This window comes from Anguilla rostrata, chromosome 4, assembly GCF_018555375.3.
Source record: "Anguilla rostrata isolate EN2019 chromosome 4, ASM1855537v3, whole genome shotgun sequence".
Taxonomy (NCBI): domain Eukaryota; kingdom Metazoa; phylum Chordata; class Actinopteri; order Anguilliformes; family Anguillidae; genus Anguilla; species Anguilla rostrata.
In genome coordinates this window covers 46,539,149-46,551,461 of record NC_057936.1, presented here as the reverse complement: position 1 = coordinate 46,551,461, position 12,313 = coordinate 46,539,149, and the positions used below count along the sequence as shown (strand labels likewise).

At 45.2% G+C, this 12,313-nt stretch overlaps 1 protein-coding gene across 2 annotated transcripts; it reads left to right on the top strand.

Moving 5' to 3' along the window:
* Positions 1-873: 873 nt before the first annotated feature.
* On the top strand, positions 874-9,974 carry rnf32 (ring finger protein 32). 2 transcript variants are annotated; one of them, XM_064332781.1, is made up of 9 exons: positions 874-981; positions 2,085-2,343; positions 2,598-2,740; positions 4,137-4,169; positions 4,421-4,545; positions 4,895-5,003; positions 8,280-8,447; positions 9,260-9,493; positions 9,535-9,974. In XM_064332781.1, the coding sequence occupies exons 1-8, from the start codon at positions 976-978 to the stop codon at positions 9,470-9,472; spliced, it is 1,056 nt and encodes a 351-aa protein (XP_064188851.1). In that variant the 5' UTR covers positions 874-975; the 3' UTR covers positions 9,473-9,493; positions 9,535-9,974. The 2 variants fall into 2 exon arrangements, with proteins under 2 accessions (XP_064188851.1, XP_064188850.1); XM_064332780.1 differs by having other exon boundaries at positions 9,260-9,974.
* The last annotated feature ends 2,339 nt before the right edge of the window (positions 9,975-12,313 follow it).

Here is a 12,313-nt window from a genome sequence, read left to right as displayed (position 1 = left end):
GACACACTTTATGGGAGGGAAAACTCCCACCAAGTGATCATTAATCATCGCACTGTAATAAATGCGGACACCTGGCAGCACTAAGGTCCAACAATTACAGAATCAATCGAGCATGTGATGGTGCCTGTCAGCTGTCCGTGTGTGGAGACACCCGATCACGTGCACAGAAACCAATGATGTGTGCAGCAAGAAAAAAGAGGCAGCCATTTGGTTCCTTGCGACAGCGCCGCTCACAGACAACTTCAAGTTACAGCTAAATTGGATGCTTATTTTGAGTGTATCCTTCAGCTGTGAACTCTGAAGGAAGTTACTCTATCAGACAGGGCGAGTTACCTAGCTACCAGAACCATGAGAAATATATGGTATGCACTATACACACACACACACACTCTCTCTCTCTCTCTCGCACTCACTCTCTCTCTCTCTCTCTCTCTCACTCTCTCTCTCTCTCTCTCTCTCTCTCTATCTATCTATCTATCTATATCTCTCTCTCTCACACACACACACACACACACACACACTCGAAATAGACACATTTTTCTTTCCCCAATAGAAATGCGTCAATGTTCCAGTCTATTACATCTAAGTAGACATATGGCAATGGACTTTTCAAAATAGTTTCTAAGTGCAAATATGTTTCTTCTTTTCACGGTAGGCTATTTCCCTTGTTATTATCATGGTTGCTATTCTAAGGTGTTAAGAGGAGAGAAGAGACTCCTTTGAACAGGATAATAATGATGCAAACACATAGAACACATTAATTAGGAAATTTAGAGTTTTCATTGTGTTCCCATATATTAGGTTTTCCCTTTCTATCCAGTTCTCTTCTTTTCAAACACTTCCTTTTGATCCCTTTTCTGTCTTTTCATTCTTCAATCTTGGGACCTGGGAAGGACATCTTTACAGCACGTTGTCTGGACTCTAGAAGAACTCCGTCGCTTAGCAACTGTGTAAACACTTCCTTGACAGAACACAATGCAGGTTTGTTTTCCTTTACTGCTCAGTTCATTTCTTGAAATCTTCAACTGTTGCTGTTAACGCCTAGATTTTTATTCACCGTTAGCTACAACAAGCGACCCATTGAGTGAATACTATAATTTCAGTAGCATATCACGTTATGTTTTAAACGTTTTTGGTTTTAACTAAAACGGGAAGAAAGTAAGCTAACGTTAGCATGAGTTAGTTGTGCGACTGTGCTGGTCTAGTTATTCCACCTTGCATCCTATCGTAAACCAGCTAGAATAGAAGTCAAGATATATGTTTGCCAAGTTAGGCAGCTAACAAAAGTAAACCACAAACATAACACATCTCTCCTTCAATATAAGCTATTGCTATTGGTACTTAGCTCTATGGTAGGTAGAGTTAATCCTAAAGTTGCATTAGTACTAGTAGTTGAGTGAACTGACTGTAGCTAGATAAATTTAACTAATGCCATGCTATATTTGAATTAAGATAACGTTAGCTAACGTTAAATAGCTAGCTAGCAGCTACATAAAAAGTTAGCTTAGAGACTTTAGCTGCCTATAGTTAGTTAGCTACGCTTCATTTAATTTCATAACAAGCATCACTGAAATAACGTTTTACGTTTTGTACGAGTTGAAAATAAATCAGTACGTGGATAAACGAATTACCTTAAATATGTACCATATATATAGAGGCAGTCTGTGAAGTCTGAACATGCCGTAGCTACCTGGCAACGATTCGTATTTACAATCAAAGTGATATTTTTATGTCATACTCTAGGAGACTTATCTGTGGAATCTCTACTAAAAAAATAAAACCCTATGATGATGCTGCCATAAATTTTTCACTGCGGCTTAGAACACTGCTTGCGCTACAATCCATAAAGGACATTAACTAAATATACATGTCTCTTATCTGTTGAGACATCTGGTGTTTCCATAATTATGATCATGCCACAAAAAAAATTATTTTGATCTTTTGGTAATATTGATTTTTTTTTTTTTCACTTAAGGTAGGTGAATCACTCAAGAGTAGCAGTGAATTTTAAAGGCTATACTCTGTCATTTCATAAATAAAAAAGCAAATAGGATGAATTTAATTTGTTTTGCCTCTCCTTACAGTGTGCAAGGTCAAAAGGAAGTGACAGTAAATTTGCCATTACTGCAGTTGCTTTGCAAGACCACATATCACGCAGTCTGCAGCTGCACAGTCTGTCTCTGTGCGATCCTCTGTCAGAAGGATACAAGAGCTCACAAAGGAAGCAAAGACCCAGAAAACCTGCTGCAAACAACGTTGTTAGACACCAAAGTCACCACTGGAATCATGGGCCAGAAGAGAAAGAATACGTCCTAGATCCCAGTCCCCCACCAATGACATTGGGTACAGTAAGCAGAAGTTTAATTAATCCTGTATGATGTAAGATCACAAATAGCCTATGTTACTGGTGATTGTAAGCAATTGAGTTCTAGAATACTGACTGAGTTCTAGAGAACATACCAAAAAACCTGTTCTTTAAAGGGTTAAAAAGTGACTGCTGGGGGGAGGGTGAAGAGATGTAGTCCATTGGATATCATTCCAGCTCTTTCTGTCACACTGCGTTGTCATTGTCGCTGTTGTTCTGTTTGCGACCGCAGCTCAGAAACTCGGTTTGGCCGATGCCCCGCCCGCGCCGCTGACGGCGGACGAATGGAGCAGGGTCAAGTCCAGGTCTGTGGACGAAGGAGACTCCAGCCAGCCATGTGTCATTTGCAGAGAGGAGTTCCGACTGCAGCCTCAGGTACGCCTGGAGCATTGATCTCGCTGTATTGTTGTGTTCGACTGTGCTTTTGCGAGCTCTGGGGGCCACAGCGGTGTGTGTGTGCCCTGACCTGTGCAGACACGGCGCAGGGCTCCTCCGTGTGGCCTTTTGACTCAGGCGTTACTCAGCTGTCAAGTGGCAGTGTGGCAATCGGCGTGCCGCTGTGAGGGTCACACGGTCTTCACACCTGTTTGGTTCCCTTTAAAAATTCCAGTCCCATCACAAAGGCCGGACAGAAGACATGACATCACAAAACACTGTTGCCATAGAAGCACCTCTAAATATTGGTTTAAAGTGGAAAGAACTGAATCAGAAACTAGCTAAATTTGGGATGGATGTCTCTATGTATTGAAATGTCTTGTGCCTCTTTGATACCAGTTGTGTTGTCAGATGGATAGTCATGGCCCATCTCCAGGATAGTACACATCTCCAGAATAGTGCATCTTTGTTCATTTGTGCATTTGAGAAGCATTCATTATCTGCAGCATTAAAGTTGAAATTGTTCAGTGTTCAGTAATCAGGCCTAGATGTGGACTGTTCTGCAGGTGGGTCTTGGCTGTGTTGGTGACGGCAGACATTCTCTCCCCAGACTAATGGGAATGGGCCTCGTCTCTGGATATAGATTGTGCACTGCGGCGTGCCCTTTTCATTGGCGATAGAGTAGGCGGCCAGGCCAAAAACAATGAGAAATCAATGCAGCTGTTCTCCCTGCATGTAAGACGACGGAAGAACGGCTCGCAGGTAGACTGGAGACGGCCGCAGCCCAGGTCCCCGCTCCCCCAGCTGGAGCCCGCCGTGTCCCAGCGCCCCCTGGGAAAACGTCCCTCACGCCGTCCTCGCGGCTCTCCTAGGGCTTATGGGAAGGCTTCAGACAAATATCGAACACCGATACTCACCTACTGGGGTCTCCGGGTGCTGCACATACGGCGTGATCATTAAACGCGGAACATTCTCTTATTTTAGCAATGTCTGTGTTTGTGTGAATTCATTTATTTGTTTATTTTTCAAAGCAGAGGTGGAGAAAGGACTTTTGGGTTGGGGGGGGGGGGTTTGAGGACGATCTAGCAGTGGGTTTAGGTTTGTGGTTGTCATCACTCGCTGTTTCATTTTTCGGTAATGAAATGGTTTTCTTAAGCAATTGTGCGCTGTTTGGACTGATGGGGATTACTGAGGCAGAGGGTAGAAGCTGTGAACCGTGCAAGGGTGAGAGCAGGCCTTTCGCCTGTAGCTGAAGACAGACGCGTTTATGTACCGTTTGAAATCGCCGTGCAGGGTGCAGTGTGTTTTTTTTTTAAACGCTGAGGCATATTGGGACAAGTAATGGAATTCCGTGTGCGGAGCTTCTCACGCCCGTATCCTTCCTCATTCCGTCCAGGTCCTCCTGTCCTGCTCCCACGTCTTCCACAGGGTGAGTCACGGAGCGAGTCACAAAAATGCACACATTAAACCTGCTGTACATCTGTGGTGCTGTCTATGCAGTCTTTTATTCTCCCAAAATGCAGCAATTCATTTCTGTCCCTTGTAGGGGACATGAGTCTCTGCTCATAATCTCAACAACCGTATATTCTGCTATGCTGAAACCTAATGCTACGCGGGGCATTCGATAGAAATAAAAGAAATGTTTTTTTCTGCTGGAGGGTAACGTGGTTTCTCGCGCAGGTCTGTCTTCAGGCATTTGAGAAGTTCTCTGGGAGGAAGTGCTGCCCCATGTGCAGGAAAGAACAGTACCAGACCAGAGTGATACATGACGGAGCTCATCTCTACAGGGAGAAATGCGCAGTCAGGTAGCGCATGGCTAGCGCCTCATTCACACAGCACTGGTTACTCCTGGCAGGAAGGCAGCTGCGTACCACCCTGAGGATCACAGGCATGGTGTAATAGCTGGAGTTAAAAAGCACTGAATGGTCCATTTAAAGCACTGTGCTTTAGTGGAGTTTAATTAGGACAGCTGCTCTGCATATATTGCCCTGTTGCCAGTGACCATGCTTCAGTGGAAAAAATTCCCAGTACATTTGTTTATTATGACAAAACTGCTGTCGGTGCTCTGATTTTAAGTAGCTGCGGTAGGTTAGCATTTCATTTCCAACTGAAATAATTCTCCTTTTCTTATTTCTAAAAATGATTTTATCACAGGATTCAAGCATGTTGGCGAGGCTATGTGGTTCGGGAGTGGTATAGGCAAGTAAGGAAAACGGTGCCTCCTAAGGACAAAGGGTTAAGAAGAAAATTCTTTGAACGAAAGGTACAGAATGTCTTCTTAAATAGATGGTGTGCGCCATTAAATATTCAGCATCTGTGCTCAGCTTCTGGGAGAAATTTGCAAGGTGCAGTACTAGTTTTGCATCTTGGACATTCTTTATGGTGTCATTTTTGGCTTTCTCAGAATTATTTAGTATTTCAGTGCTTACCCATGCTGTGATAAACAAGTACATAAGTAGATATATTATTGAAAATAATGGGGGCATTATGGATGATTTCAGATGAGTGCCATTCTGTTCTGAAAGTTGGTAAGATTGTATGTAAATGCAAAGGATAAAATGAAAGGTAAAGGATAAAATATAAAAGGTTAAAATAGTCCCTGTTGGTTTCACTGCAGTAAAATCATATAGCCCTTCACTTTCATCAGAAGACTCTGCGCCTCTTAACAACACAACGATTGACCAAAAAGGCCCTTCCCTCATCCTGCCTCTTTAAAATCGAGCGCAGCAACCTTGCCTTCTCTTTCTTGTCAGTTCAGTAAATTGGTTAACAAGGCACATTCTGGAGGCCTTTGCGGAACGCATTGAGAAAGCCCTCCTCTAACTGTGTTCCAATGAGCTCTTCCTCGTTTATTCAGCGGCGGACGGACGGACGGACGGCGGTAAACACGTCAGTCCTAACGAGGCTGCGGAGGTGGGCTCCAAAACGGGGGCCGGAGGAGCCCATCGATCTGAGCCGGGCCTTTGAAGCCGTGTGAATCCGGCGCTGTGTGTAACCTAATTAAGGAATGTGTGTTTTGGTCAAACAGATTGTACATTCCAGGCCCGGCACAAAGAGCGACTCCCACCGCGTGTTTGCTGAGCCTCCTTTAAAATGACTTTGGTTTTAATGGCGCCGCGCATCGGGACAAACGGTCATTCTCAGCTGCTTTTCTCTCGCTTTCTTTTTTAGAAGTTGGGAAAAAGCCCAAAGGGGAAGAACAAATGGGAGCACACAGTCAAAAAAAAACGTACGATTCAATAACACCAGCCTAAGCTAAAGGAAAACTTTTAAAAAATGTTTATATATTGCATATATTCCCTTACGTTCACTTAAATCCATTTAGTGCTTTGCTATCTGGGTTGTGACTGGCAGATTAGTAATAGGATTTTGTTCATTTGCATCCCTGTCGTATAGAAGTAGCTGTTGGAGTGAATGCATGGAAATGAGCACAAGGGCTTGTTATTACATTTAATGCATTTGATATCTATAAAATCATACGCTGTTCAGAGATAACATTTTGTACAGTGCAGGCTGTATTCCAGTAGTGTAGCAGTCAACTAAGTAATTTTAAGAAACTATGATGTACACCAAAATGTGTCGGATAGCCACTTTAAATTAGCAGTGTTTGTAGTAACTTTCTGAACTGAGCATGGTGATTTAGTCTTTTTAGTATACTAAAGCACACTTGATATAAACTTTAATAATACTTCAGGCATTCTTAAGTACAAAACAGTAAACTACAGGTATACGTCAGCATTGTTTTCTTTACTATTTTTTATTTTTCACATGGGCAGGCAGAGTTTGCAGTGAGTTTTTGAGCTGAGCACGGGGGCCTGGTCGTGTTAGAGTAAGTGAACAGAAAGATGAGGGCTGGTTGAATGGGCTGATTGACTCCTCAGTGGATCCCTGTCCAATGAGACTTTCTGCTGCTCCCGCTCAGTGTGGCCAGCAGCCCTTGCCGGACACTGCCCTCTGACTCTGCTATGTGCCTGCATGTGGAAGGGAAGATTGCCCTCTAGTGAGACAAACATGTCCTCTCTTACAGCATGTCTGTTCTGGGGGGGGGGGGGGGGGGGGGGGGTGGAGGGGGTTCCAGAGCACTGATCTCAGACACAGCACCCAGGAAACTGTGTCTTTGCTGTGAACCTCACTGTGCACTGTCCACTGTCTCCAGTCAGCAGAAGCCACTGAGAGGGAGCGTGTGGCTGCTTATTTTACACGCTGCCTGTTTTCCAGTTTCTCATCTACGTGCCAAGTGCCAATTTAAGGTCAGCGAGCCCATCGTAATGCAAAACCCTGACGTATCAGGCCGCAGATGAGTTAGAGGCATCCGCAGAGTTGGTCCAGGGCAAATACTGTAGAGCTCAGTGCAGTTTTCGGTTAGCGTTTTTTTTTTTTACCTCATTTTCTTGTTGCTTTTACGATCGTATGAAATCTGACCATCGGAGGTGGGGGAGAAGGAGGCTTGGGTGGATTTGTGGAGGGAGCTTTTGACGGACCATCGAGGACACCGTGCCTTTTTGCCCCCTTGTGTCTTAAATGCGAGTCCCCTAATGCCTGGCCCCCAGATGAGGCTCAAAATGGCATGATAATGTGTGCGGTGGGAGAAGGGCGTGGATCCTTCATTGCTTTGATCTGTACCTATAAACCTAGCTTGCGCCTGTCGCATTATTGTGGCAAAGCTATTTATGGCACCAATTAAATCCTGTCCCATCCCAAGGCTTTGCCCCCCCCGCTCAAGGCCCCGTCATATTGACAGTTATTTGAGGAAATAGCTGGACGCGTTTGTGAAAGGGATTGTGGCCCTTTTCCCATGTGACCTCTCTGGCAATTTTAATTTAGATTTAGCTGAAGCCAAACAGCGCTGCTGAGGTTTGTTCAGCCTGTGCACTTGCTTTGTCACACAGAGATGGCAAACAGTCTGTCATTTTGCTGCTAACTGCCAGTGGCACCAAACTGCAGGACTGAGAGGATATTAAACCAGCCAAAGAGCGAAAAAAAAGCTTATCAACCAATTCATTGATACGTGGCAAATACCAAGCTTTTTATTTTGTTCTTCAGGTCCTACCATAAGTCAACACATTAGGAGGTGATTTGTTGACACCAAGACGGATTGCTTTGAAACGTTCCCCTCGAGGTGGACAAAGTTCACCTGGGCACTTTTTGTTTGCTTTTTTCTGAAGAAGTTGGCCATAAAACCTCACTTTAATTGTTAACAGTTGTTTAATTAGCGATAAAACACAGCAATAAAGCACTTGTGATGTCACTGTGACATGAGCAAGTGCCGGTCAACTGGATCACATGCAGCCTTCCAAAGTATTGAATTATTTCCCCATCTCAATTCAGCTTGAGGGCAGCCAAGATGCCAATTTCTACCCGAAACCCTTTCAAGATAAAGAATTTCTAATAGCTCTACAATGCAGAGTGTGGTACATTTTTTAGATAATGTCTAAAACGAATGTTTAAAATAGCAATGTACTCAATGAAAAATGGCCTTCTGCCTTATCTTTCCTACCTGAAACCTGTGTTGTTTGAATAACGCATTTCTTACAATCAGTTTCAGGAATTGAGTGACAGCTTTGTCCGCTCCTGTGACACCAACGTGGAGGAGTTTCTCAGTGCCATTGATTGTGAACTGGCCTCAAGCAGAAGTGTGTTCCGTCAGCTTGAAGAACAGCACATTTCAGAGACAAAACAAGAGGACTGGGAGAAAATTCAAGAAAAGGTACCTTTCTGCAGGCAAAACATGAGGCTTGGCACTGATATCAATAACTGTCAGCATAAAAGACTTCATCTCAGCTATGCAAATTCTATTGGAACTCAAATTGTTTTTTTTCCTTTCAAAACATTGCCAAGACCTTTACTTGTACACCTAACACATTTTATCGTACAGATTTTTTTTAAATGAATGTCAGATATCCTGCAGTGTCGTGACAAAGATAGGCCACGGTCCATTTTCATCAGGGGAACCCTTCTCCAGAAAGAGGTTTTGGGGTTCCTGTGACCCCATTGAAACAGGCTGGTTTTTTTCACTCTGCTGGAGTAGCGTCATCCACAACAGGAAAAACGTGCTCTCCGTGAACTTATTTGGAAAGGTCACTGACAGGGCAGGAGCTGCTTAACCTTGGCTCCGTAGAGGGCACTGCAGGTTGTTTACCAAACACCGCTCTCACGAGGACAAACAGTGTACGTGTTACAGACCTCATAACCAAACGTTTAAGCGTCTATCGAGCCGACTGGTTTTCTAGTGAGGAACCCGTCTGTGCGCTGGTGATTAATTGCACTGTAGATACCTGCCATTAACGACGCGAGCGATAAACGCAGCGATTAAAGAGGCATAAATCCATCAGGCCAAACAAGGGTGACATGCAAATGAGTAAAACCAGGGGTTGGGTGCAGGGCGAGCCGTAAAAAATGACCAATTAAACGTCCCTGCGCTGAGCCCCTGTTTGCTGAGTCACGTGCCCAGCCTGTTGTTTTTCCCAGCTGAAAGCAGGCAGGCCCAAACGGTCACGCCCATTCTCCGCTGCGTTCTAGGCGGCCAGACAGGAGGCTCGGGACTGTCCCATCTGCCTGACCCCCCTGTGCGCGGGGACGAGAGGGGCGGAGGAGGGGCGGAGAAGGGTGCTGCTGCTCTCCTGCTCCCACCTCTTCCACCTATGCTGTCTGGAGGCCTTTGAGAGCTTCTGCCTGGAGGGGCCGCCCGTGTGTCCGCTCTGCCGGTCCCTCTACCGCAAGAGACTGGTCTGACTCCGCCCCACGCCGCCGCGCGTGAGGCACGGCGTGTGGCACTGCCGCTCACCGCGAGCCAGGAGGAGGAACGCGTCCCCAGTTGGAGCAGCGTCGGAGCTTGATGCGATGGTTTCATACTTTTTATCCCGTACGTTTGCTGTCTCGCACAGGGAATGTATTTTAGTGGGTCCCAAAACAGACCGCAGTCCACTCCTGATGATGCTATCAGCACTGGACTGGTGGGGCATAACTGGGATAAGTGCTTAATAGGAGTAACTGAAGCAGACTGAAGTATGCAGTTAAGCAGAGTATGCAATTATCATGTGCCTATTATCATATTATTCATCAAATATATCCCATTCGCAGACTGTGGGATTCAGTATGGACACATTTACAAGGTGTGGTACTACTTGATTGTTTTGCATTCCTGTTTTTAGATTCATATGCAAATAGCCAAATAATGAATTTCATGAATGTAATAAATAATAGTAATGAGTGCAACGCAGTTTTTTTTTTTTCTGTACAGTCCCCCTTGACAGCACTTTCTTGTGCACAACACAGTTACGCTGCTGCAGATCTGAGCTATAGCAGCGCGTCCAGGTTCGTTTGATGGCCTCTCATCCCACGCAGTCCCTCGCAGGAAACGGATTGGCTGCATTCTTCCGTGTGACAACAGCTTCTCCGTTCATTGTGAGCATGTGCGATTCCAGCTTCCTGAAGGTTACCATAGCTGTGTCTCCAAGTGCAGGACTGTGGGAATACATAGCTGTACAGCAAACAGTCCCTCTTCCAGAGGTGTGGACACAACCATAAATCTCCCATCTATCTTATCGGTTTTTGCTATGAAGCGCAAGACACCAGCGGCGACCGCTCCCAGAGAGTTCAGACAGAGCAGAAGAAGCATTTGCTCTCAAGTCTCAGCATTGCGACATTGGCACTGGTATTTCATTACCCGTATCATTATCTCCGCCAGGAGAGGGAGGGGAGGGGATTGTGCGTTTGGTCGCGTGTGTGTGTGTGTGTGTTTGTGTATCTGTCCGCAGCTAATCTTGCATACTACTGGGCCGATCAGCCTAATACTTGTTGTGCATGCTGACAGCAGCCCAAGGACCCGAATTCTTGAATATTTTGCAAATCAGTCAACGACAAGTATTTTATTTGAATTAATTTCCATCATTGTCCATTGAAATACATTGAGTGCTAACTCCTCACTCCTCCTAACTGGCCGATAGGAGCCGCAAGTGATCAACAACTGCTTCTGTTTGGAATGAAAGACCAGCGATGTAAAATGTCAATTTCAACGTTAAAATGCCAACAACATGGCTCTGTCTAACACATCGTGGCTGATATGAATGAAATTAGCTAACATGTCACCTCCTTTAGCGTTACTTCACTGAATTGGCGTTTTTGCGATTTTCAGTGGCACATGGTAAAAACTTGTAATATTGTATTGTCTATTGTTGCATCAGCAAAGCTAACACGCCTGGCGGAGATCTGCACTCTACTGAGCGCACTCTTCTAGGTTTTATTTAGTATTAAATAGTACATATAAATGTACATCGAAGAGGTAGGCCTGACACTTGCAGCTTCATTATGTTGGTGACCCACTCCCAAAAAACAATGCAGATAAGCCTTATAAATATGTAACCCAGGGAAGAGAGTTCTGTGGAGTAGAGAAAAGGCTGCAATGTTGAGAAACAAGTCTTTACTGTACGTTACTGGAAGTGCCAATGAGCAGAACGAATGAAAAGAAACAAGTGGGAAAGCACAGTCACATCTGAACACTGTCACAAGTCACAAACTTTATTTAAAACTGAAAATACACAATGTAAACTAATACAAGTTTTACAACATTTATTTTTCCAAACCAACAAAAAAGGAAGAAGAAAAAAAGCACATTGCAACTGGGAAATTAGTATCATAAAAAATACATTCACGTATGCTGCGAAACATGCAGAAACGGACAACTGCTGCTCTGCTTTTCAGGCTGTTCCTCTGACCTCTAAACTACGATGAATGAGAAATACTGTAAGGCAACCAGTTGTGTTCATCAGTACAGAGCAGCCCGACTCTGATAAACGTGAACAGATGATTATATGACTGTGTGCTTTCAGAGGCTACTTTCCGTTACCGACATAACTCGGTGCGGCTGATCTTTAATGTGCATAGCTGGCTGTTACTGCGCGTAGCCGACCGATGCTGCGCGTAGCTGATCGTTGCTGCGCGTAGCTGATCGATGCTGCGTGTAGCCGACCGATGCTGCGCGTAGCTGATCGTTACTGCGCGTAGCCGACCGATGCTGCGCGTAGCTGAACGTTGCTGCGCGTAGCTGATCGTTGCTGCGCGTAGCTGATCGTTGCTGCGTGTAGCTGATCGATGCTGTGCGTAGCCGACCGATGCTGCGCGTAGCCGACCGATGCTGCGCGTAGCCGACCGATGCTGCGCGTAGCTGATCGTTGCTGCGCGTAGCTGATCGTTGCTGCGCGTAGCTGATCGATGCTGCGTGTAGCTGATCGATGCTGCGTGTAGCTGATCGATGCTGCGCGTAGCTGATCGATGCTGCACGTAGCTGATCGATGCTGAGCGTAGCTGATCGATGCTGCGCGTAGCTGGCCGCTATTGGCCAGCCCATTCAGGAACTTGGTGAGCAGCACAGAGATTCTGCTCTTAGCACACCCTCCTGGATGCGTCTAAAATCTGATTAGCTGTTTCCTGAAGCCGCGGAATGAAGGTTTTGGTAGATGCTTTACTTTCACAGTATTGCTTTGCCACATTGAGCAACCATGAGGTACAGTATGGGACACAACACGTCAGAAGCCAAACACAGTTAAAACTGCAAGACAGTTATGGAGCGGGACA

Bases quoted from the DNA above. Each gene is read 5' to 3' on its own strand.
- rnf32 (XM_064332781.1), top strand. The intron at 5,004-8,279 runs GTACAGAATGTC...TCTTACAATCAG, and splicing joins GAAAATTCTTTGAACGAAAG to TTTCAGGAATTGAGTGACAG. The intron at 8,448-9,259 runs GTACCTTTCTGC...GCTGCGTTCTAG, and splicing joins GGGAGAAAATTCAAGAAAAG to GCGGCCAGACAGGAGGCTCG.